This window comes from Saccopteryx leptura, chromosome 2 (genome assembly GCF_036850995.1).
Source record: "Saccopteryx leptura isolate mSacLep1 chromosome 2, mSacLep1_pri_phased_curated, whole genome shotgun sequence".
NCBI lineage: Eukaryota > Metazoa > Chordata > Mammalia > Chiroptera > Emballonuridae > Saccopteryx > Saccopteryx leptura.
This window is the reverse complement of record NC_089504.1, coordinates 132,880,816-132,907,381: the sequence shown is the minus strand read 5'-3', so window position 1 is coordinate 132,907,381 and position 26,566 is coordinate 132,880,816. Positions and strand designations below refer to the sequence as shown.

General features: G+C 46.1%; 1 protein-coding gene across 1 annotated transcript; it reads left to right on the top strand.

Moving 5' to 3' along the window:
• Window positions 1–8,173: 8,173 nt before the first annotated feature.
• Window positions 8,174–26,478, top strand: CCDC65 (coiled-coil domain containing 65). Its single transcript, XM_066368813.1, is given in 14 exon segments — window positions 8,174–8,413; window positions 8,965–9,126; window positions 9,129–9,178; window positions 20,526–20,695; window positions 21,461–21,540; window positions 21,543–21,595; window positions 22,809–22,888; window positions 23,481–23,555; window positions 23,557–23,600; window positions 23,798–24,027; window positions 25,952–26,102; window positions 26,207–26,266; window positions 26,269–26,351; window positions 26,353–26,478. Coding segments are annotated over 14 exon segments (1,446 nt in total). The 5' UTR covers window positions 8,174–8,331.
• The last annotated feature ends 88 nt before the right edge of the window (window positions 26,479–26,566 follow it).

Sequence of the window (26,566 nt, the reverse complement as noted above, 5' to 3'; positions counted from 1 at the left end):
CCTGCACGGGCTGGTCGGCTGTGATGGTGGCCGCGGCTACTGGCTTTACACTGGGCATTGGGGAAAAGAAAATAGTCAGGCTTTTCAGGGACTACTGGACACTAGTTATAAATTGACACAAAGTCCAGATAACCCAAAATGTCACTGTGGTTACACCAGTCAGAGTAGGGGCTTATGGAAATCAGATGATCAATAAAATTTTAGTTCAAGTCTGTCTCACAGTGGGCCTGTGGGTCTCTGAACCCATCCTGTGGTAATTTCTCCAGTACTGGAATACATAAATGAAATAAACATACTCATGACTGGCAAAATTCTCACATTGATTCCCTGACCTGCAGAGTGAGGCTGCTGTGATAGGAAAGGCCAACTGGAAGCCACTATAACTGCCTTCCCCTAGGAAAATAGTAATCCAGAAGCAAAATTAATGCCATCATCAAGGACTTGAAAGATGCAGGTGTTATGATTCCTTCTGCATTCCCATGAGACAGGTTAGTAAGCCAGGATTGGTGGAATAGGAAAACTGAGACAGTTAAACAGCCAAGCAGTTTATAGCAATCTAGTAAATTGCAAAATCCTATCTTCCTTAACAAAGGACACTTAAGGGTAAATGGTTTATACTTCTCCCCACCCAGAGGGTAAATAGCTTAAATCACCCTATTCAGTGAGATTGATAACAAAAATTAAATTAATGAGATTTATGCCAACTACACCCAAAGAATGTAGTCAGGGAAATAAGTCTCATTCGGTGTATCAGCATAAAGCTGATAAATATTCTATTGAGATCTTCCCCTAAGACCTCCCCTAAAATTCTCACCTTCAAGAAACAGAAAAGAACCCTTAAGACAAAGACCAAGTGTAGGCTTTCTCTGGAACATGCCTATGCCTTTCTTCCCTTTCAAGTACACATCTTTACTTTTTCTCCTAAACTAAGGGCTCTCATGAGACTTGCAACCAGGGGAGCAATAGGCAGTGGCAACTTGTCCCATGCTTACCCCTTGAACCTTTCTCCAAAGCCCCCTTTTCTCTGATTTTGCAGTGAGCTAACACAGCCTCACCTAGGCTCACTTTTCTATAATGTTTCTAGAAAGCCAAAGCAGAGCACTGCTAGGCTCTCTTGTTGCTTCTTCTACCCTAAGTCATTTCACTGCCCCCAGCTTTAATAAATATACTCTCAAAATCACCTGTACTCATGTTGTGAAATCTTTTCTGGAAGAAGTCAAGAACCCACATACTACCAGCCTGCCTGAGGCAGAACTGCTCCGGGCCCAGCCTCTTTCCAGTGGCACCCATTCAAGTCACCTATTTGACCTGTGAAGAAGGCAGATAGATGTTGGAGAATGACAGTGATTATCATAAGCTTAACCAGGAGCTCCAATTGCAGCTGCTGTGCCAGATGTGGTTTCATTACTTGAGCAAACTGACATATCCTGTGGTACCTAACATGTAGCTGCTGATCTGGCAAATACCTTTTTCTCCATCCCTGTCAATAAGGTCCACCAGAATTTTTTGCTTTCAGCTGGCAAGGCCAGCAATACACTTCCACTAGCCTACCTCATGGGTGTATTAACTATGCAGCCCTATGTCATCATTTAGTTCACAGGGATCTTGATCACCTGTTGGAAAACTTGTGTTGAAAAAGGCTGTATTTCCTGACCAGGCAGTGGCACAGTGGATAGAGCATTGGACTGGTATGCAGAGGACCCAGGTTCAAAACTCCGAGGTTGCTAGCTTGTGTGCAGGCTCATCCGGTTTGAGCGTAGGATCAAAGACATGACTGCATAGTCGCTGGCTTGAGCCCAAAGGTCACTGGCTTGAACCCAAGGTCGCTGGCTTGAACAATGGGTCACTTGCTCTGCTGTAGCTCCCTGGTCAAGGCACATATGAGAAAGAAATCAATGAACAATTCAGGGGCTGCAACGAAGAATTGATGCTTCTCATCTCTCTCCCTTCCTGTCTTCTGTCCCTATCTGTCTCTCTCTCTCTCTCTCTCTCTCTGTCTCTCTCCTTCTCTGTCTGTATCTCTCACTATCTCTGTCGCACACACACAAAAAAGGCAGTATCATGGCCATAGTCTATCCACCTCTGCTTAACCATGTAAGAATAATTCTTGAGCCTGGAACACTCACTTACCAATAGATAATGAGCCCACACAGTCTGTGCTGGGCTTACTTATCACCTTGTGTGTGAAAACCTTTCCCTGGTTCATGCTGAATGTGTACTTCTTTGTTCTGCTTAAGTGTGTGCTTAGTAATCCTCAGGCATGCCCCCAATTATTTTATATTTCAAGGGGGTGAGAAGGGTGAGGGTCCTTTTGTTGTGGCATTAGAGGGGTGCATGTAAGCCAGTTGCCATGTATCAGATTCCAAGAGGGACTGCCTGGCCATGGGGGATCAATGCCTTCTGTTGAACCTGATCTAGCCACTGTTTAGGGGCTTTCCAGCTCAGTGAAATTTTATGGAACCAGTGGTGTGGAGCATGTTAAGATATTCTTTCTTTTTATTTCTTTTAAGATTTTATTTATTGTTTTAAAGAATTTATATATTCATTTTTTAGAGAGGGAGAGAGAGAGAGAGAGAGAGAGAGAGAGAGAGAGAGAAAGAAGGGGGAAGGATCAGGAAGCATCAACTCCCATATGAGCCTTGACCAGACAAACCCAGGGTTTCGAACTTGTGACCTCAGTGTTCCAAGTCAACACTTTATCCACTGCGCCACCACAGGTCAAGCAAGATATTCTTTCTAAAGTGAAGAATAAGTGTTGCATCAGGTTCTTTTACAATCAAGAAAAGAGATATAACACCTTACTGGGCCTCTTTGAATTTTGGAGGCAACATACTCCTCATTTGGTTATGCTACTCTGGCCCATTCACCAAGTGACCTAAAAAACTGTTAGTTTGGGGTAGGTCCTAGAACAAGAGAAGGCTCTGCAACAGCTCAGGCTGCTGTGCAAGTTGCTCTGCTGCTTAGGGCACATGATCCAGCAAATTCAATAGTACCTGAAATGGCAGTATGGAGCCTTTGGTAGGGCCCTATCAATGAATCACAGTCCAGGCCCTTTGAATTTTGGAGCAAAGCCCTACCATCCTCTGCAGATAACTACAACACTCTTCTTTTGAGAAACAGCTCTTGGCCTACTACTGGAGACTGAATGCTTGACCATGTGTCACCAAGTTTCTATGTGACCTGAGCTCTCCATCATAAACTGGGAGTTACCTGACCCACCAAGCTATAAAGTTGGGCATGCACAGCAGCACTCCACCATCAGATGTATGTGGTATATTTAAGATGGGTCCGTGTATTCCTTGAAGGCACAAGAACGTTACATAAAGAAAGTAGCCCAAATGCTCATACCCTCTCTCCCAACCTACACCTATGCCTCAGAGGGATTCCCTACATTCAGTTGACAGAGGAAGAAGAGAAACAGGTTTAGAAATGGTTCTTCATGATATGCAGGCACCACCCAAAAGTGAACAGTTGCAGTACTACAGCTCTATTCTGGGACCTTTCTGAAGGTCACCGGTGAAAGGAATTTCTCCCAGTGGGTAGAACTTTCAGCAGTGCACCTGGTTGTTCACTTTGCTTGGAATGAGATATGGCCAGATGTGTGACTATGTATCAACTCATGATTGTGACCAATGGTTTGGCTGAATGGTCAGGGACTTGGAAGGAACATGATTTAAAAATAGTTGACAAGGAAATTTGGAGAAGAGGTATGTGAATAGACTTATCTGAATGGGCAAAACAGTGTACAGTTATTTGTGTCCCATGTGAATGTACACAAAGGGTGACCTCAGCAGAGGAGGATTTTAATAATCAAGTGCATAGAATGACTCCTTCTGTGGATAACAATCAGTCTCTTTTCCAAACCTTCCCTGTCATTGCCCAGTGGACTCATAAACAAAGCAATAACTGTGGCATAAATGGAGGTTATGTATGGACTCAGCATCAGTTTCACTTACCAAGGCCAACCTGGCTATGGTAATCAATGAGTGCCCAATCTGCCAGCAGCAGAGACCAACACTGGGCCCCCCCACATGGTACAATTCCGCTGGGTAAACAGGTTGATTACATTGAACTATTTCCATCATGGAAGGGCAGTGTATAAAGCAAGGGTCCCCAAACTACGGCCCCCTGAGGCCATTTATCTGGCCCCCACCGCACTTCCGGAAGGGGCACCTCTTTCTTTTTTTTTTTTTGTATTTTTTTTTTTCTGAAGCTGGAAACGGGGAGGCAGTCAGACAGACTCCTGCATGCGCCTGACCGGGATCCACCTGGCATGCCCACCAGGGGGCAATGCTCTGCCCATCCGGGGCTCGCTCTGTTGAGACCAGAGCCACTCTAGCACCTGAGGCAGAGGCCACAGAGCCATCCTCAGCGCCCGGGCCATCTTTGCTCCAATGAAGCCTTGGCTGCGGGAGGGGAAGAGAGAGACAGAGAGGAAGGAGAGGGGGAGGGGTGGAGAAGCAGATGGGCGCTTCTCCTGTGTGCCCTGGCTGAGAATCGAACCCGGGACTTCTGCACACCAGGCCAACGCTCTACCACTGTGCCAACTGGCCAGGGCCACCTCTTTCTTTTTTTTTTTTTTTTTTTAAATTATTTTTATTTATTCATTCATTTTAGAAGAGAGAGAGAGAGAGAGAAGAGGGGGAGGAGCAGGAAGCTTCAACTCTCATATGTGCCTTGACCAGGCAATCCCAGGGGTTTTTGTTGTTGTTTGTTTTTGTTTTGTTTTTTTATGTTTTATTTATTTATTTATTTATTTATTTATTTATTTATTTATTTATTACAGAGACAGAGAGTGAGTCAGAGAGTAGGATAGACAAGGACAGACAGACAGGAACGGAGAGAGATGAGAAGCATCAATCATTAGTTTTTCATTGCACATTGCAACACCTTAGTTGTTCATTGATTGCTTTCTCATATGTGCCTTGACCGGGGGCCTTCAGCAGACCGAGTAACCCCTTGTTGGACCCAGCGTCCTTGGGTTCAAGTTGGTAGGCTTTTGCTCAAACCAGATGAGCCCCTGCTCAAGCTGGTGACCTCGGGGTCTCGAACCTGGGTCCTCTGCATCCCAGTCCGACGCTCTATCCACTGCGCCCCGCCTGGTCAGGCAATCCCAGGGTTTTGAACTGGCGACCTCAGCCTTCCAGGTCAACGCTTTATCCACTGCGCCACCATAGGTCAGGTGGGGGCACCTCTTTCATTGGCAGTCAGTGACATGCATTCTGTGCTCTTGGAGTACTGTATGTGGGAAGCGTGCGTCACGGCTCCGGAAGCGTGTCATATCACTTGTTATGGCTAGCAGTGACAAATATGGAACCGGATATTGACCATCTCATTAGCCAAAAGCAGGCCTATAGTTCCCATTGAAATACTAGTCAGTTTGTTGATTCAAATTTACTTGTTCTTTATTTTAAATATTGTATTTGTTCCTGTTTTTTTTGTTTTTTTACTTTAAAATAAGATATGTGGGCCCTGGCCGGTTGGCTCAGCGGTAGAGCGTCGGCCTAGCGTGTGGAGGACCCGGGTTCGATTCCCGGCCAGGGCACACAGGAGAAGCGCCCATTTGCTTCTCCACCCCTCCGCTGCGCTTTCCTCTCTTTCTCTCTCTTCCCCTCCCGCAGCCAAGGCTCCATTGGAGCAAAGATGGCCCGGGCGCTGGGGATGGCTCTGTGGCCTCTGCCTCAGGCGCTAGAGTGGCTCTGGTCACAACATGGCGACGCCCAAGATGGGCAGAGCATCGCCCCCTGGTGGGCAGAGCGTCGCCCCATGGTGGGCGTGCCGGGTGGATCCCGGTCGGGCGCATGCGGGAGTCTGTCTGACTGTCTCTCCCTGTTCCAGCTTCAGAAAAATGAAAAAAAATAAATAAATAAATAAATAAAAAATAAAATAAGATATGTGCAGTGTGCATAGAGATTAGGTCATAGTTATTTTTTATAGTCCGGCCCTCCAACGGTCTGAGGAACAGTGAACTGGATCCCTGTGTAAAAAGTTTGGGGACCTCTGGTAAAGCATCAACCTGAAATGCTGAGGTTGCTGGTTTTGAAATCCCAGGCTTGCCTGGTCAAGACACATATGAGAAGCAACCACTACAAGTCGATGCTTCCTGCTCCTCCTCTCCTTGTCTCTCTCTCTCTCCTCTCTCTAAAAATAAATAAATAAATAAATAAATAAATAAATAAAATAAGTAAATGTGTATACTGAGTGAAAGAGTATATTTACTCACTATACTTATTTGCCTTCTCTGACACAATGCTTTTGCCTTTCTGAATATTTCATATAAAGGACCCTTCCAATATGTCATCTCTTGTATCTGGTTTCTTTCACTGAGCAAGTTTTAGAGATTTATTCATGTTGTAGCATACATCTTTAGTTAGGTATCTTAGACTGACATCTAAAATGGCTATATTACATGGTAAATTTTTTTCCTTTTTTTTTTTTTTTTGGTAACAGAGACAAAGAGAGACAGAGAGAGGAACAGACAGACTGGAAGGGAGAGAGATGAGAAGCATCAATTCTTTTTTTTTTTTTTTTTAGATTTTATTTATTCATTTTAGAGAGGAGAGAGAGGGGGGGGGGGGAAAGGGGGGAGGAGCAGGAAGCATCAACTCCCATATGTGCCTTGACCAGGGAAACCAGGGTTTTGAACCGGTGACCTCAGAATTCCAGGTCGATGCTTTATCCACTGTGCCACCACAGGTCAGGCCGAGAAGCATCAATTCTTTGTTGCAGCACCTTAGTTTCTCAGTGATTGCTTTCTCATATGTGCCTTGACCAGGCTGAGTGACCCCTTGCTCAAGCCAGTAACCGTGGGTTCAAGCTGGTGAGCCTTGCTCAAACCAGATGAGCCCGCACTTAAACTGGCGACCTCGGGGTTTTGAACCTGGGTCCTCCATGTCCCAGTCTGATGCTCTATCCACTGCGCCACCACCTGGTCAGACACATGGTAAATTTATGTTTAAAATTTAAAGGAACTGCTAGAGCCGGGGTCGGGAACCTTTTTGGCTGAGAGAGCCATAAACGCCACATATTTTAAAATGTAATTCCGTGAGAGCCATACAACAACCTGTGTTCGTTATGCCTTATCCAATAAAAATTTGGTGTTGTCCGGAGGACAGCTGTGATTGGCTCCAGCCACCTGCAACCATGAACATGAGCGGTAGGAAATGAATGGATTGTAATACATGAGAATGCTTTATATTTTTAACATTTTTTTAAAATATTTTTTTAAATTTTTATTTATTTATTTTTTTTTTAGAGAGACAGAGAGTGAGTCACAGAGAGGGATAGACAGGGACAGACAGACAGGAACGGAGAGAGATGAGAAGCATCAATCATTAGTTTTTCATTGCGCGTTGCAACACCTTAGTTGTTCATTGATTGCTTTCTCATATGTGCCTTGACTGTGGGCCTTCAGCAGACCGAGCAACCCCTTGCTGGAGCCAGCGACCTTGGGTTCAAGCCAGTGGGCCTTTCCTCAAACCAGATGAGCCCGCACTCAAGCTGGCGACCTTGGGGGTCACGAACCCGGGTCCTCTGCATCCCAGTCCGATGCTCTATCCACTGCGCCACCGCCTGGTCAGGCAACGTTATTTTTTTTATTATTAAAGATTTGTTTGCGAGCCACATGCAGCCATCAAAAGAGCCACGTCTGACTCTTGAGCCATAGGTTCCCGACCCCTGTGCTAGAGCAACTCTCTGTTCACTACATGGGATGCTGCCTGATTCATGAATTGTTCAACAAAGCCAATTAGATGGAAAGGAGAGAGGGAGGGAAGAAGGGAGGGAGGTAGAAAAAACTGCCAAACTGTCTTTCAAATTGGCTGCATCATTTTATATTCCCACTAGCAAAGCACGAGGGTTCCCGTTTCCCCATACTGTCTCCAAAATTTATTGTCTGTATTAAAAAATATAAACATTCTATGAAAAACAGACAAAGTTTTACAAGTTTCAGTCAAGAGGCTAGGGATTTTGAGAGGCAAAACGAGTCTCTCAAAAAATAAACCTCACTGCGGTCCTCCAAGAGGCAGAGGGCGCTCCAGGTCAGAGGGCGCTCTTATGTGCCTCATAGCGCAATTTTAGCAAGATCCCGTTGCTAGGAGACGGAGGTGTGTTCATCGGCTTGAGAGCCCTGCCACCCCGCTATCCCAGATTCTGTCTTGCTCTAGAACTGAGATCTAAGGACCGACCACTGCCGTCCAAGGGCGGTTCCAGTAGGCCTCTTTCTGGAGGCGTTTTCCTTCAACCCCCTCTAGCGCAGGCCGTGGCGGGCCCAGATTCTTTGCCCAGATCAGTACTCTAGCCAGCTATGCCTAAGAGAGGCAAAAAGGCAAGATGCCGCTGTCTGATGAAAAGCAGTTCCTTCTGTTTCAGCAGAATTTGCTGGTAGAGGAGGAGATAGCTGAGAGAAAGGAGCGTCCTGAGTCAGTTCTGGAAGGTGATGGTTTTCTGCATTTTTCCCTGCCCAAGCCCACCTTCTCCTTGCCCTGACCCTGTTGCCTTAACCATGTCGTGTGGCAGCCTCATTTTCATGTTTGCCTCCCCTCCTCCGGAAATCTTGAGACGCAAATATACTTCGATTTTAGGCAACAGTATCCAGGAGGAGAGGCAGTTCTCTGTGAAGCATAGAAGAGGAGCTGTAGTATAGAGCTTGGGCAGTCACAACTGAGCCCCAGGGCTGGGACAGTAGGTGCTATCAGCCATCCCAGCTGTTTGAAATTCTGATAGTCTCCCAGGAGATGGATCATTACAAAGAGCATCCTGCTCTGGTGCCTCCACACTAAAGGAAATTCACCCTTCCCCTCCCTAAAATGTCATGGGCTGTTCTGTCTTACTTGAGACCCGGTCAAAACAAGAACAGGAACTACCTGAGCGTTGCCCATCAGGAGCTCTGGTCCCTCAGAAAAGACAAAGGTAAAGGAGTCAGTTGACAAACTAAGTGTGATGTTGTTTGTTGTACTGTATCAGGGCTTGTGGCCCTGACGTCCTACAGGTGTATTTATTCCTTCACACAGGACCAGCTGGCCAAGGAGGAGCACAATAGCGCTCTGAATCTTGCTAAGATCAACACACAATGGAGAACCATTCTTCGAGAAGTCAAGACCAGAGAGCTTCAAAAGGACATTGAGATCCCAGCCAAACTTTTAAACGAGTGTTGGACTGCAGGGACAGCGTCATCAAGGTAGGTGTTCTCCCAAGGAAACACCTGATATGGTTGCCTTGATCTCTTCTCTTAATAGAAGGGGCCTAGAAAATTAATTAGTTACTCAAAAAAAATTTTTTTTTAGTGAAAGAGAGAGAGGAGAGAGAGGGGGATAGACACGAGAAGCATCAGCTTGTAGTTGTGCCACTTTTTTTGTTCATTGATTGCTTTGTCATATATGCCTTGACTGGGGGGACTCCAGCTGAGCCAGTGACCCCTTGCTCAAGCCAGATGAGCCTGTGCTCAAGCCAGTGACCTTGGGTTTTGAACCTGGGTCCTCAGCATCCCAGACCCACACTATATCCGCTGCACCACTGCCTGGTCAGGCTAATTACTCAATCTTAAAGCCCTCACGAGAAGCAGGCTGTGATGAAGCCAGGCTATTGGTAATAACAGTTTTCACTGAAATGAAAAATAGAATATTGGGTGGTCATCCCTGTCCTTCACTTAGAGGAGTCATTCTTTTTAGTCATCTACTGCCCCAAACCAGTACAACACAATATTAGAGTTGTGAGGCCTGATAGACATCACCCAAAGACTTGAACTTAGTCCTACATCTTCATTGCAGTTTCAGAGGGAGGAAATAGCTTGCCCAAGGTCACAGTTAGTCAGTGGGAGAACTGGAACTAGAGCACGAGTTCCTTGATTCCAACGCCAGTACTTTATTCAACCAAGTTATGTTTGGCCTCTTTGATTCAACTTCAGTGGCCCTGGATAAGGTTGAGATCTCCTTGGGTAAGAGCAGTGCTGGCTCTCTCAGTAATTCAATCAGCCATACTTAAGGCTCTTGGGAGGTTCTTGGCATCCATACCATCTTTTTTGTTTGTTTGTTTGTTTGTTTTAATTTTTTTTTTTGTATTTTTCTGAAGTTGGAAACGGAGAGGCAGTCAGACAGACTCCTCTGTCTGACCATGTGCCCTACCAGGATCCACCCGGCATGCCTACCAGGGGGTGATGCTCTGCCCATCTGGGGTACCGCTCTGTTGCAACCAGAGCCATTCTAGCACCTGAGGCAGAGGCCACAGACCCATCCTCAGTGCCCAGGCCAACTTTGCTCCAATGGAGCCTTGGCTGCAGGAGGGGAAGAGAGAGACAGAGAGAAAGGAGAGGGGGAGGGGTGGAGAAGCTGATGGGCGCTTCTCCTGTGTGCCCTGGCCGGGAATCGAACCCGGGACTCCTGCACTCCAGGCCAACGCTCTACCAGTGAGCCAACCGGCCAGGGCCATACCATCTTTTATGCTAAGGGATTTTTCTTTAAGGAAATTTTCTTTCATTCTTTTTATTTTTTTACTTCAGTGAGAGGAGGGGAGGCAGAGAGACAGACTCCCGCATGTGCCCAACAGGGATCCACCCACAAGCCCACTAGGGGGCGATGCACTGCCCATCTCGGGCACTGCTCTGTTGTCAGCAACTGAGTTCTTAGAACCTGAGGTGGAGGCCATCGTCAACACCTGGTGCCAACTCGCTCCAATTGAACCATTTCTGCAGGAGGTGTGTGTGGGGGAGACACAGAGAGAGAGAGAGGGAGAGAGAGAGGAGTGAAAGGGGGAGGGGTATAGAAGCAGATGGGCACTTCTCCTGTGTGCCCTGACTGGTAATTGAACCCAGGGCATCTACATGCTGGGCCAACGCTCTACCACTGAACCAACCAGCCAGGGCCTTTCATTCTATTTTTAACCTCTGTTTACTGACTCCTTTTCCTTAGGCTTTTCTTTTTTAAAAAGATTTTATTCATTGATTTTATAGAGAGGAGAGAGAGAGGGATGGGAAGTGAGAACTATCAACTCATAGTTGCTTTACTTAAGTTGTTCATTGCTTGAATTCTTGTATGTGCCTTGACTGGGCAAACCCAGAATTTTTTTTTTTGTTAACAGAGACAGAGAGAGACAAAGGGGGATAGATAGGGACAGACAGACAGGAAGGAGAGAGATGAGAAGCATCAATTCTTCTTCCTTGCGGTTCTTTAGTCTCCTTAGTTGTTTGTTGATTGCTTTCTTATATGGGGGGGACTGCAGCAGAGCGAGTGACCCCTTGCTCAAGCCAGCGACCTTATGGCTCAAGCCAGTGACCATGGGGTCATGTCTATGATCTCACACTCAAGCCAGCAACCCCGTGCTCAAGCTGGCGACCTCGGGGTTTTGAACCTGGGTCCTCTGCCTCTCAGTCTAATGCTCTAGCCACTGTGCCACCTTCTGGTCAGGAAAGCCGAGGGTTTGAACTGGTGACCTCAGAGTTCCAGGTTGAGGTTATATCCACTGTGCCACCATGGTCTAGTCTCCATAGGCTTTTATATTTTTAAAACAAAGCAAAAAACTCCACAATAACAGAAAAATAGACATTTTCAACCTGGCATAGCCCCTCTAGAAAACACACTTCTTTCCTTCACAGCCTACCCTCTGGAGGAAAAAATTCAGTAGACTTTAGGCAGCTTCAAGTGATACATGGTAAAAACCCTAAATTTGAAAAACCATTATACTTTAGAATTCCTCTCCCAAGCAGGTATACAATATGGTTTTTTTTTAATTAATTTATTTTTTACAGAGACAGAGAGTGAGTCAGAGAGAGGGACAGACAGACAGGAACGGAGAGAGACGAGAAGCATCAACCATTAGTTTTTCATTGTGCATTGCATCACCTTAGTTGTTCATCGATTTTTCCCATACGTGCCCCGACCGAGGGCCTTCAGCAGACCGAGCAACCCCCCGCTGGAGCCAGCGACCTTGGGTTCAAGCTGGTGGGCCTTTTTTTGCTCAAACCAGATGAGCCCGCGCTCAAGCCAGCAACCTCAGGGTCTTGAACCTGGGTCCTCTGCATCCCAGTCCGACGCTCCCTCCACTGCACCACTGCCTGGCCAGGCTGTTTTTTGCTTTTTGTTTTTTACAGAGACAGAGTAGAGAGAGGGACAGATAGGGGTAGACAGATAGGAAGCAAGAGAAATGACAAGCATCAATTCTTCATTGCAGCTCCTTAGTTGTTCAGTGATTGCTTTCTCATATGTGCCTTGACCCAGGGGGGCTACAGCAGGGCAAGTGACCCCTTACTCAAGCCAGCAACCATGGGGTCATATCTATGATCTCACACTCAAGCCAGTGACCCCTTGCTCAAGCTGGATGAGCCTGTGCTCAAGCCAGCGACCTCAGAGTTTTGAACCTGGGTTCTCCGCATCCTAGTCTGATGCTCTATCCACTATGCCACTGCCTAGTCAGGCCATATGGCTCTTTTTTATTTTTTATTTATTTTATTTTATTTTTTTGTATTTTTTCTAAAGTGAAAAGCGGGCAGGCAGAGAGACAGACTACCCCTGCGCCCAACCGGGATCTACTTGGCATGCCCACTAGGGGGCGATGCTCTGTTAGAACTGAAGCCATTCTAGTGCCTGCGGTGGAGGGCATGGAGCCATCCTCAGCACCTGCGCCAACTTTGCTTCAATGGAGCCTTGGCTGCGGGAAGGGAAGAGAGAGACAGAGAGGAAGGAGAGGGGGAGGGGTGGAGAAGCAGATGGGTGCTTCTCCTGTGTGCCCTGGCTGGGAATCGAACCTGGGACTCCTGCATGCCAGGCTGACGCTCTACCACTGAGCCAACTGGCCAGGGCACACCCAAGCGCTTTTAAAATAAACTTTCCTTTTAAAACACACTAGCCTCGTGTTTTGGTTAGTTCCACGGTTTCTGCTTTTTAGTTTCCATGACACCATTCTTTCCTGGCTTTTATCCTGCCTCTGGGATATATACATCCAGTGTCCTTTGGGAGTTTACCTTCCTCTCTCCATCACTTTAGCATTTCCCAGGTTTTTGAGTCTGACCATCATCTTTTAATTAGGTGTCTAGGGCAGCAATTTTCAACCAGTGTGCCGCAAGAATTTTTAAAATATGCAATATCTGAGCCTGACCAGTGGTAACACAGTGAATAGAGCATCCACCTGGGATGCTGAGGTCCCAGGTCCCAAACCTTGAGGTCACTGGTTTGTGTGCAGGATTACCAGCTTGAGCAAGGGGTCACTGGCTTGGCTGGAGCCCTCCAGTAAAGGCACGTATGAGAAGCAATCAATGAACAACTAAAGTGACACAACTATGACTTGATGCTTCTTTCTTTATCTTTTTTTTTGTATTTTTCTGAAGTGAGAAGAGGGGGTGAGGCAGACAAACTCCTGCATGCGCCTGACTGGGATCCACCAGCTTATGATGCTCAGCCTATCTGGGGTGTTGCTCCACTGCAATCGGAGCCATTCTAGCGCCTGAGGAGGAGTCCACGGAGCCATCCTCAGCGCCTGGGCCAACTTTGCCCCAGTGGAGCCTTGGCTGCAGGTGGGGAAGAGAGACAGAGAAAAAAGAGAGGGGGAAGGGTAGAGAAGCAGATGGGCGCTTCTCCTGTGTACCCTGGCTGGCTAGGACTCGAACCCAGGACTTCCACACACCGGGCTGATGCTCTACCGCTGAGCTAACCAGCCAGGTCCAACTTGATGCTTCTTATCTCTCTCTCCCCTCCTATCTCTGTCACTGTCTGTCTCTCGCTTAAAAAATAAACAAACAAATAAAACAAACAAACAAAACAAACAAAAATATCTGACTAGTCAGGGGCACTGACTTCTTTTCCCTTAGATTAGCAAATAAAAAGTGACAACAATCAACACAACAATACCTATCCAGTTTGAATGAATCAAAATTATACCAGCCTGACCTGTGATAAAGTAGTGGATAGAGTGTCAACCTGGATGGAATGCTGAGGTCACAGGTTCAAAACCCCAGACTTGGCTGGTCAAGGTACATACGTGGAACAACTACTACAAATTGATGCTTCCTGTTCCTGCCCCCCACCTATCTCCTCTCTCTCTAAAAAAAAAAGAAAGAAAAAATTATACCTATTTTTTTGTCAGATTGGTAAAATTGTAATATATTTTTGGATGTGCCACAGAATTTTAGTAATAGTTTATGTGTGCCATGAGATGAAAAAGGTTGAAAATCACTGGTGTAGGGATTATAGACTCTATAATCATCATACAACAGGGTAGTGAACTCTTTGCAGACTGGCACAAAATTTCTGGAAGACTGGCATCAGTCCATGGGCCAGCAGTTGAAAACCACTGGTCTATGCCATCTTACTCATTAGCCTGGCTTTAAATACCACTTATATGTTGATGAGTACCAGGTCTGTAACACCTTTCTGGATTTTTCTCTTGAATTCCAAAACTTTTTTAGTCAAGATTCCTAGATGTCTGTTCCTGGTTATTGTACTTGCCTCACTAAACGCCTGGGCTTCCCTTTCCCTAGCCACCCCGCTCCCCATACTCTGCAGTCTGGTCTTCCTTGTACTCTCTATTCAGGTGGCCGGTGCCATTCACCAAATCACCCAACCCAGAAATCTGGCAATCATCCTAGGCTTTGCCTCCATCCCTGACTTCTGTTACTAAGTTTTGTATAAATCTGCTGCTTAAGTATTTTTCAAAACCATACCCTGCTCTCTTTCCCCACTGTCCTGCCGTAGTTGACACCTGTTTATTATCTCTATATGGGCTACTGTGATAGTCTTCTATATTCCAGCATTCATGCCCAACGGTCTCCAGATGATTGTTTATACAACTACTAGATTATCTGCCTGCCTTTTTAAAATTACATTATTTATTTATTTATTTATTTTTATTTTTTTGTATTTTTCTGAAATTGGAAATGGGGAGGCAGTCAGACAGACTCCCGCATGTGTCCGACTAGGATCCACCTGGCACTGCCCATCTGGGGCGTTGCTCTGTTGCAACCAGAGCCATTCTAGAGCCTGAGGCAGAGGCCACAGAGCCATCCTCAGCGTCCGGGCCAACTTTGCTCCAATGGAGCCTTGGCTGCAGGAGGGGAAGAGAGAGGCAGAGAGGAAGGAGAGGGGGAGGGGTGGAGAAGTAGATGGGCGCTTCTCCTGTGTGCCCTGGCTGGGAATTGAACCCGGGGCTCCTGCACGCCAGGCCAACGCTCTACCACTGACCCACCTGGCCAGAGCACATTATTTATTTTTTTTAACTTTAAATGGTTTTTTATTTTTCAATTACAGTTCACATACAATGTTATATTAATTTTGAGGTGCACAACCCTGTGAATTAGACTTTATATAACTAAGTGATCACCCCAATAAATCTGGTACTCATCTGATACCATACATAGGTATTATATTATTATTTTTTATTTTTTTATTTTTTTATTTTTCTGAAGCTAGAAACGGGGAGAGACAGTCAGACAGACTCCTGCATGCGCCCGACCGGGATCCACCCGGCACGCCCACCAGGGGCGACGCTCTGCCCACCAGGGGGTGATGCTCTGCCCCTCCGGGGCATCGCTCTGTTGCAACCAGAGCCACTCTAGCGCCTGGGGCAGAGGCCAAGGAACCATCCCCAGCGCCCGGGCCATCTTTGCTCCAATGGAGCCTCAGCTGCGGGAGGGGAAGAGAGACACAGAGAGGAAGGATAGGGGGAGGGGTGGAGAAGCAGATGGGCACTTCTCCTGTGTGCCCTGGCCGGGTATCGAACCCGGGACTTCTGCACGCCAGGCCAACGCTCTACCACTGAGCCAACCAGCCAGGGCCACATTATTATTTTTATTACTATTATTATTATTTTAGTGAGAGACGGGGGGGGGGACAGATAGGGACAGACAGGAAGAGAGAGACATGAGAAGCATCAATTCATAGTTGTGGCACCTTAGTTGTTCATTGATTGCTTTCTCATATGTGACTTGATAGTGGGGGGCTTCAGCCAAGCCAGTGACCCCTCACTCAAGCTAGTGACCTTGGGCTGTAAGCCAGCAACCATGGAGTCATGTCTGTGATCCCTGGCTCAAGCCGGCAACCCCACGTTCAAGGTGGTGAGTCCACGCTCAAGCCGGCAACCTCAGGGTTTTGAGCCGGGGTCCTCAGCATCCCAGACTGACATTCTATCCACTGCACCACTGCCTGGTCAGGCACAATATTATTGACTATGCTTCCTTTGCTGTACTTTACATCCTGTGACTATTCTGTAACTTCCAATTTGTACTTTTTAATCCCTTCACCTTTTCTCACCCATCCCCTACACCCCACTCTCTCCTATCTGGAAACTGTCAAAATGTTCTCCTTATCTGAGTCTGTTTTGCTTGTTCATTTATTTTGTTTTTTAGATTCCACATATAAATGAAATTATATAGCAGTTTTCTTCCTCAGTCTGACTTACTTCACTCAGCACAATACATTCTAGTCTATCCATGTTGTTGCAGATGGCAAGATTTCATTCTTTTTTATGGCTCAGTCATATTCCATTGTATATGTGCACTACTTCCTTATTCACTCATCTATCAATGAACACTTAAGTCATTTCCGTATCTTGGCTATTGTAAACAATGCTGCAATGAACATATGGATTGTAAATGTCTTTTCGATTTAGTGTTTTGGATGTCTTTGGATAAATACACAGAAGTGAAATTGCTAGGTCCTTCTTTGTCTCTTGTTATATAACCTTTGTTTTAAAATCTACTTTCTCTGGTATAAGCATTGCTACCCCAGCCTTTTGTTTGTTTGTATCCATTTTCATGAATTATATTTTTCCATCCCTTTACTTTTCCTTTGTGTGTGTCTTTAGATCTGAAATGAGGCTCTTATAGATAGCATATGTAAGGATCTTGTTTTGTTTTCTATTCAGCCTCCATATATCTTTTGATTGGAGCACTTAATCCATTTGCATTTAAAGTAATTGCTGGCCTGACCTGAGGTGGTGCAGTGGATCAAGTGTCAACCTGGAATGCTGAGGTCGCCAGTTCGAAACCCTGGGCTTGCTGGGTCAAGGCACATATGGGAGTTGATGCTTCCTGCTCCTCTCCCCTTCTCTCTCTCACTCTCTCTCTCTCTCTCTCTTCTCTAAAATGAATAAATAAAAATAATTTTAAAAATAAAGTAATTGCTGATTGATATGGATTTATTGCCATTTTATTATTCATTTTTTTTAATCTTTTTTTTTCTTCTTCTTAAAGAAGACCCTTTAAATTTTCACATAATACTGTTTTGGTGGTGATGAACTCCTGTAGCTTTTTCTTGTCTGGGAAGCTCATTATCGATCTCTCAATTCTCAATGATTGCTTCTCATAAAGGGTCACTCACTCTGCTGTAGACCCCTGGTCAAGGCACATATGAGAAAGCAGTCAATGAACAACTAAGGTGCCGCAACAAAGAATTGATGCTTGTCATCTCTCTCCCTTCCTGTCTGTCTGTCCCCATATGTCCCTCTCTCTGTCTCTGTTGCCAAAAGGAGGAGGAGGAGGAGGAGCAGGAGGAAGAAGAAGAAGAGAAGAAGAAGGAGAAGAAGAAGGAGGAGGAGGAGAAGAAGGAGAAGAAAGGAGGAGAAGAAGGAAGAAGGAAGAAGAAGAAGAGGAGGAGGGGGAGGTAGAAGAGATATGGGTCTTAGTGAGGCCAGATACTGCTTATCTGAGAGATTTTAGGAAAATCTGAAGCATTAGGCCAAAACAACCCATTGGTATGGAAAAGCCACTGTAAACAGCTTGGATGGGCATGGAGGTTGAGTTGGGTAGCATCTCAAGGAATCACCAGGATGAGGCAAATAGTGTGGCCATGTTGAAGAAGTTTGATGTGGTGCCCATCTATGGCTCTGTAGGGTAAGGGTTCATCAAAGGAACATTGGTCTCTACCTGCACATCTGTCTGGGAGAAAGCTGCCCCCTCCCTCCCAGCTCTCTTCCTGATGCTGGAAAATTCAGTTCCTCCCTGTATGTCTCGTGTTTTTCAAGCTGCTGCCAAGTGCTGGCGCTCAGAGCAAATAAATCTGAGTAATTCTCTATGCAAACCCTTTAAGAGGGGCTGCCTGGGACTCCAGCAGCCCTCCATCTCTCTCAGCCTCAATCTCTGCTAATTTTTATAGCCAGAATTTATGGAGGTTTCTCTTCCTGCCACTGTAACACTGGGCTGAGAGGCCTGGTGTGGGACTGGGTCCCCTCACTCCTCAGAAGGGACTTCTGCAGCCTAGGTATATCTCCTCATTTTTATCCACCACACGTGGGTGTGGGACCAGCCTGTTCCACGTCTCCACCCCTTCTAACAGTCTCGACGTGGCTTCTTTAATTCCCTAGTTTTAGGACTTACATTCAGCCAGATTTCAGGCAGTTCTGAATGATGGCTGTTCTATAGTTTAGTTATAATATTGATGTGGTTGAGGGAGGTGGTAGTAAGTATTGCATTTATCTACATCCGAGTATGTTTTTATTTAATTAATTAATTAATTAATTTATTTATTTATTTTGTATTTTTCTGAAGCTAGAAACCGGGAGAGACAGTCAGACAGACTCCCGCATGCGCCCGACCGGGATTCACCTGGCACGCCCACCAGGGGGCGACGCTCTGCCCACCAGGGGGCGATGCTCTGCCCCTCCGGGGCATCGCTCTGTTGCGACCAGAGCCACTCTAGCGCCTGGGGCAGTGGCCAAGGAGCCATCCCCAGCACCCGGGCCATCTTTGCTCCAATGGAGCCTCGGCTGCGGGAGGGGAAGAGAGAGACAGAGGAAGAAGAAGGGGGAAGGGTGGAGAAGCAGTCGGGTGCTTCTCCTAAGTGCCCTGGCTAGGAATTGAACCCGGGACTTCCACACACCAGGCCAACGCTCTACCACTGAGCCAACTGGCCAGGGCTCCTGTGTATGTTTTTTTTTTCTTTTTTATTTATTTATTTATTTTATTCATTTTTAGAGAAGAGAGGGAGAGAGAGAGAGAGGAGAGAGAGACGGGGGGAGGAGCTGGAAGCATCAACTCCCATATGTGCCTCGACCAGGCAAGCCCAGGGTTTCGAACCGGCGACCTCAGCATTTCCAGGTCGATGCTTTATCCACTGCGCCACCACAGGTCAGGCTCCTGTGTATGTTTTTAAATCTCTGAATGCTCAGCGTCCAGCATGGTGCTGGTACATAGCTGGTACAACAACATTTGTTGAGTAAGTGCATAGTCTTCCATTGTCAGAAACTGTTTCATAAGATCCTTTCCCATGTAAACATATACGGTAAATACTAGCTCTGTGTAAAGGTTATGGTAGTTCACAGTGAGTAGACTCAGATGTCTGGATATGGAAACTCAGTAAATTTTTTTGTTTAATTTAATTTTACTTTTTTTGAATGGGTAATACATTTCCATTGTCCAAAATTCAAAAGATAAAAAGTTATAAAGTGAAAAGTTCTTTCCCACCGGTACCTTCCAGCCACCCAATGCCCCTCACAAGAGGCACATTTTTTTTACACAAATGGTAGTATTACATACTGTTCTGCCTCTTGCCTTTTTCACTGAACAATATGTCCTGGGGATTATTCCATATTAGCTCATAAAGAGCTTCTTATTTTGTTTTTTTATAAATGCATAGTATTCTGTATTGTAGTTTAACATGTTACTTTGTCCTTCCTCATCTTGGTAATTGGATCTAGAAGCTTGGAGGTGTTGTATTCTTCCATCAGGAGGCATATAAATGTCTAATTATGTCTCTTTCAGTGATGTTAGCAGCTATTGATTATCCATTAATTCATTGAGGGTTTCAAAATGCTCATTTTTCTCATGGTATCCTTCTTTTTTACTGATTAGCTTAAATACTTCTATAAAGAGATACTTCCCATCATTTACCTAAAGGTATAGTTTATATAAGAAAGGCAGGACAGATGCTTGATTCCTTCTCTTCCCTGACAAGATACCCTAGGTTCAACTCGTTTCTTTATGCCCCAGATCTCAAAACAGCCATTTCTCCAAGAATCCCTGGTAATTTTTAGTGGTCACTCCATCATTGTAAATGTTTCTTGTCCTTAGGACACTGGGTTCTCTGATGTCACTCTCACTTTACATTCAAGAGTGGGAAAACTAAGGCAAAGAACTGGCATTAAGAACTAGGGAAGGCCATAGCTGGTGGCTCAGTGGATGGAGCATGGGCCTGGCATGCAGACATCCTAGGTTCGATTTTCAGTCAGGGCACACATAAGAAGCAACTATCTGCTTCTCCCCCACCCTTTCTCCCCCTTCTCTCTCTCTTCCCGTCCCTCAGCCAGTGGCTCAATTGGTTTGAGAGTGGCCCTGGGTGCTGAGGATAGCTGGTTGGTCTGAGCACGTCAGCTTGGGCACTGAGGATATTTCGGTACTTGAGCTTCGGCCCCAGGTGGGGGTTGCCAGGTGGATCCTGGTCAGGGAGCATGTGGGTGTCTCACTATCTCCCCTCCTCTCACCTAAAAAAAAAAAAGAGCGAACTAGGGGAAAATGCCACTCATGTCATCCAGCTAACCAGCTGAATACATTTTTTATTTTCTCACACAGAGGCCATCCAACCAAAACGGTAACTCTGTTTCCTACCCAGTCTTTAGCTAAGGACCTGTCAGAAGCTGAGGAGCGGCATGCTCACGCTCTCTGCAGCCACTCACACGACACTGACCAGCTGCTGACCCTACAGAGATGCGAACTCAACACCCTAGAGGAGAATTACAACATGGAGCTGGAGATCCTAACCAAGGAGTTTGAGACAGAAAGGTATGAGAGTTTGAGTTCAAGGAAATAGAGTCTGTGTCAAGGAGCTGTCTGTAAGTAGGTGGCCAGCACCCTGGTGTATCCCACCTTGATTATGACATTACCCCCAGCAAAAAGGTCCCGACTTCCTTCTAAACTAACTTGGGTTTAAGCTTGTGGCCTTAGCCTTCCTTTGCCCATGCCAGGTTCCTGTTTGCCACCCACAATCAACAATCAAAATGCTACTTATTTAGCAGGGGACAGAGATGGGATGGAGAGTTCTCACTGTAACCTTTTGCACTTTTTAATTTTTATATTATATAACTATATTAACCTTTTAAAAAACCAAAATAAAATAATCTTATTCATTATTTTTGGCCCTGAAAAGAATAGAGCCCTCCCTCATTCTGTTCTCCTTTAGTACCTAAGAGTTTGTACCATTCATATAGTTTTTTTGTTTGAGTGAGTGAAGGGGAGATAGACTCCCACATATGCCCCAACTGGGATCCGCCCAGTAACCCCATCTGGGGTCATGCTCAAACCAATTGAGCCACTGGCTGCAGGAGAAGAAGTCGGGGGAGAGGGAGGTGGAGAGAAGCAGATGGTTGCTTCTCATGTGTGCCCTGACTGGGTATTGAACCTAGGATATCTACATGCCAGGCTGACACTCTATCCACTGAGCCAACAGACCAGGGCCATTCATATAGTTTTATTACATACAGCTTTGAGTTGTCATTATTGGGCCATATGCTATCCCTCAGAGCAGGGACAGAACCTTTTTTCTCATAGGAAGACAATTATTGACCAACATGAAAAAGAGGTTCACTACCTACAAGATCTCTTCATGGCCATGGAGCAGAACCATCTAGATTGTATGAAAGCAAACTGGCGTTCCAGAGCACGTAGGATTATCTCACAAACAAGGTACAGAGGGAAAGTAATGGGAAGACCTGGGAGGGGAGTGAGAGGAAAATGCTCAAGGATAGTAGTTAGAAGAGATCCCTTTAATCAACAGAATCAATAAAATACCTGTTGCCACTGTAGGTAACCTACTGCCTTTTGTACTTTTATGAAAATTGGTCAGGAGGGAGGATTATTGTGAAATATTAAGGAAATGCATTTTAGAGTTAAAAAGCAACAAGGAGATCATCTGGCTCCACCCTTGTGATTTGTAGATGAAGAAACGAAGTCCCCCAAAAGTAAAATGACCTGCAAAAATCATGCTGCTGGTTTGTGGCAGAGCTAGGAAGAGAATCCAGTCTCTGGCTCCTTGGCCCAAAGTGCTTTCCACCATCTTGGAGGTTGCAAAACTTTAGGTAGCCTGCAGACCTGGGTCTCGGTGTAGGGTTCTTTGTTCTTATTTTTCCCTGTCGTGTTTTGTAAAAAAATTTTAGATTTTATTTATAAATTTTTAGAGAGAGGAGGGGGGAGGGGCAGGAAGCATCAACTCCCATATGTGCCTTGACCAGGCAAGCCCAGGGTTTCGAACTGGCAACCTCAGGGTTCCAGGTCGACACTTTATCTACTATATCACCACAGGCAAGCTGTAAAAAAATTTTAATAAGGTTCATACATTTAAAATTTTGGAGATTCACATAAAATCCAAGTTTTCAGCTTCCCCTGAAAAATTTAAAAGACTTTAAAAAATATTTTTTTAATTTATTCATATTAGAGAGGAGAGAGAAAGGGAGAGAGAGAGAAGGGGGGGAGGAGCAGGAAGCATCAACTCCCATATGTGCCTTGATCAGGCAAGCCCAGGGTTTCAAACTGGCAACCTTAGCGTTTCCAGGTTGACATTTTATCCACTGCGCTACCACAGGTCAGGCTTCCTTGAAAAATTTAAATATCTGTTAACACTGGGCCAATATTTCCAAATGGACACATTCATGTGGAGCTGAGCAGCTGTGCCTTCCCCTCTCCCCGTGCCAAATAGCATTTCCTCTCTGGTTTACCACAGGCCCCATCTAGCCCACAGCACTTATTTATATCATCTGCCTGGTCTTTATAGGCATTTTCATTGGCGACCCCTGCACTATACTATGCTATAAACAGTGCATGAGTGTGAGGTTGTTGGTGGAAGTGAAAGGACACTAGTAGAATAATTCCAAGCATTGGCTAATTTGGGGCCACTTCCTAGAACTTAGAAGAGGAGCACTTTCTAAGACTGCAACAAGGAAATGTAGTAGAAGATCTGTGCAGAAGGTTCCAGGATGCATTCAAGAATTACACTGATGGCCTGACCTGTGGTGGTGCAGTGGATAAAGAGTCGACCTGGACTGCTGAGGTCGCCGGTTTGAAACCCTGGGCTTGGCCCTGGCCGGTTGGCTCAGTGGTAGAGCGTCGGCCTGGCATGCAGAAGTCCCGGGTTCGATTTCTGGCCAGGGCACACAGGAGAAGCGCCCATATGCTTCTCCACCCCTCCCCCTCTCCTTCCTCTCTGTCTCTCTCTTCCCCTCCCGCAGCTGAGGCTCCATTAGAGCAAAGATGGCCTGGGCGCTGGGGATGGCTCCTTGGCCTCTGCCCCAGGCGCTAGAGTGGCTCTGGTTGCAACAGAGCGACGCCCCGGAGGGGCAGAGCATCGCCCCCTGGTGGGCATGCCGGGTGGATCCCGGTCGGGCCCATGCGGGAGTCTGTCTGACTGTCTCTCCCCGTTTCCAGCTTCAGAAAGAAAAAATTAAAAAAAAAAAAAAAAAAGAAACGAAACCCTGGGCTTGCCTGGTCAAGGCACATACGAGAGTTGATGCTTCCTGCTCCTCCCTCCTTCTCTCTCTCTCTCCTCTAAAATGAATAAATAAAAATAATTAAAAAAAAAGAATTACACTGATGCCACAGAGGATCAAAAGATTGCCTTTGAGACCCTGAAGATAAAGGACAAAACGAGCTCCAGAGACTGGAGCACAAATGAGAAAAATACAGAGACTACAGGTTAGTGCAATCAACCAGAAATGCTCATGGGTTTACTGCTCCATTATCCCATTCCTTGTCCCTCCCTGGACCTCATCACTGGTTGGGGAAAGATGATATGCTTTGATTTCAGTCCTCAGACAGTCCTTTTATCTGTCTCTCTGAAGATCCTCAGCTAGTCAAGGGTTTCCTCTAATCTGTTCTATTCTCCCAGGATTCCAGTTATTTTAAAAGACAAGCTCATGGTGCACAGCCATGAGAGTGAAGAATGAAACCAGCGCATTCATGATGACAAAGAGTTGGCCCTTGTACAACCACAAAAACTTAAGACCCAAAGGACTGAGGCCCAGAAGATAGCTCAGAAGAATTTAGTCAGTCTCACCCTGGAGAGTAATGCCACCCTCAAATCCCTGAGAAAGATTGTCAGTAAGTGTTGTAACAAGGGGGAGAGGGTGGTGCAAACAAAACCAAGGAACCTGGTTCCCTGCAAAGAGAAAGGGGTTTGACAGTGCTGGAGGATGCTTCCTCCTGTTTCCTGCCTGAGTGTACACTTGGAATACCTTTTTTATTTCCTATTCCCCTCCCTCTCACATTTTAAGTTAAGAGAATAATGAATGCATTTTATAGGACTATAAAATACTTGGAATAGTGCTTGGCTTACGGTAAGCACTTCGTGTGAGATGTATATACACTGCTCACAAAGATTAGGGAATCAGCCTGACCAGGCGGTGGCGCAGTGGATAAAGCATCGGACTGGGATGCGGAAGGACACAGGTTCGAGACCCCAAGGTCGCCAGCTTGAGTGCGGGCTCATCTGCTTTGAGCAAGGCTCACCAGCTTGGACCCAAGGTTGCTGGCTCCAGCAAGGGGTTGCTCGGACTGCTGAAGGCCCGTGGTCAAGGCACATGTGAGAAAGCAGTCAATGAACAACTAAGGTGTTGCAACACGCAATGAAAAACTAATGATTGATGCTTCTCATCTCTCTCCGTTCCTGTCTGTCTGTCCCTGTCTATCCCTCTCTCTGACTCACTCTCTGTCTCTGTAAAAAAAAAAAAATAAAATTAAAAAAAAAAAAAAGATTGGGGGATCAGGGAACGTGCAGATACTCCAGTACTTTCAGCCTTTTGTATAGTGCATTTTCACCAATGAAATAAAAGTTGGGGCAACTTCCCTAGCCTCCATCTTTCTTTCCTCGGGGCCAGGGAACCTTGCCGGGCGGGATGCATGCTCCGTACTCAATAAAGCCGTCTGCTATTCCACACTTTGTGGCTCTAGCTTCTTCCTTCCTTCTCGGCGGGGGAAAAATACCTTACATTTTGGTGCCGAAACCCGGGAGAAGTTAGAAGTCCACAAGGACTGCTCCTTTCCCCTCCCCTCCGAGAAAGAACCAGGATCTCCGACTTCCACCCACTTCAGCGCACGGTGCGGTAAGTCCCCTGCCTCCGCCTTCCTCTCAGTTCTTTCCGAGACTCCCTGTCCAAAACCGTAGCTACGTCAGGGAACTCTTTTCCGTCCAAGTGAGTGTGTGCTTGTGGAGACCTCCCCAAGCACATCCACTTTCGTCCGTGGCTGGACCTTGAGTTTTTAGGACGCTAATGCTCAGGTCTGACCACTCCGAGAACTGAGGGCAGCTGTTGGGGCACAGGAATCTCCCTCCCTAAGGAAGAAGAAACTGTTCTTCTCCGCTGTGGCCAGGCCACAGAACCCACTCAATTAGTCTCCTGAAGGGACTTTCGGTGTTAACACCCTCACCAATTTAACTATCGCCAAAAAAGCTGGGAACTGATTGGAGATCTCTTACATTCACGGCCTCTATTTGCGCACCTGTCCTTAATCTCTGTGCCGCCTGTTCCACCGCGCAGGCCTTTTTCTGGCCAGAGAAACCTCCCCTAAAACCTCTATTCCTAATCTTTCCTTCTCCGCGGACTCCCAACTCTTTCTCCCTTCTGTCTGACCCTCACGGGCGCCCCTCTCTCGGGACTTTTCTCTGGTCCCTCTGCGGACCTCTTTCGTGCTCAGTTCTCTCTTCCCTCTGAGAGCCCTCTCCCCTCCCTTCGCAAAAACCTGTTTCTTATTCACCATCTACTAAAGAAAAAAAAAAAAGAAATAAAAGTTGGTTTTGCATCTCATTTGCATAATCAAACTTTCTTTGACTTGTTTGCTTTTCTGATGTTCTTGTTTAATAAAAAAATTAAATGTTTTTTAATCGCTTCATACTTTTGAAATATCCCCTAATTTTTGTGAGCAGTATATAGATTACTCTTGTCTCCCACTTGGATGAGTAGCTCCCTGGTTCAAGGAGGGAACCAATCCACTACCCCACCTCCCACCTCTTTCCTAATAAAAATACCTTCTTGGTTTCAATAGGGTGAAAAGATCCTTCAGCTTGCTGAAATATGTAGGAAATTTGAAACAGATGAAGTGCTGCCATTTCATTCATCAGCACTGACTCCTGAGGAGCAGGAGGAGATAGAGAAAATTGGTCCAGAAGAGCTCACTGAGGAGCTGGCAAAGGGAAAGGTCCTAGGCCCGGAGGCCTTGGCTCAGGGTTGGGGATGATGGGGCCCTGGGCTGTATTTGCTAATGGGTCCCACCACACATCTTCTCCCTTTAAATCACTCCCAGGGACAGCAGACTACACAGGGATGGAGAATTACTGGAAACGGTACCACAAAGTGAAACCAGAGCAGCTGCGCTGCAACGCAGACGTGCCCAGTCGTTAGGTATCAATGGGAAGCTGCGGGAGATGCTCAAGCAGCATTTGAATGGCATCTCGCTCAGTGAATGACGAAGTGCTGAGCCAGCTCAACCTACCCTTTATTGTCAACTACCACAGCAACTTACCCCAGCCCTCATCCACGCCTACACCCCAGCCAGGTGACAAAAACTGCTCACATCATTGAAGCAGCCCACGTGACCTCCCACATCCTATGATACAAGAGAAAACCAACCTCCAGAGAAATTTTTGAGACCTGAGGACTCTATTAAAAA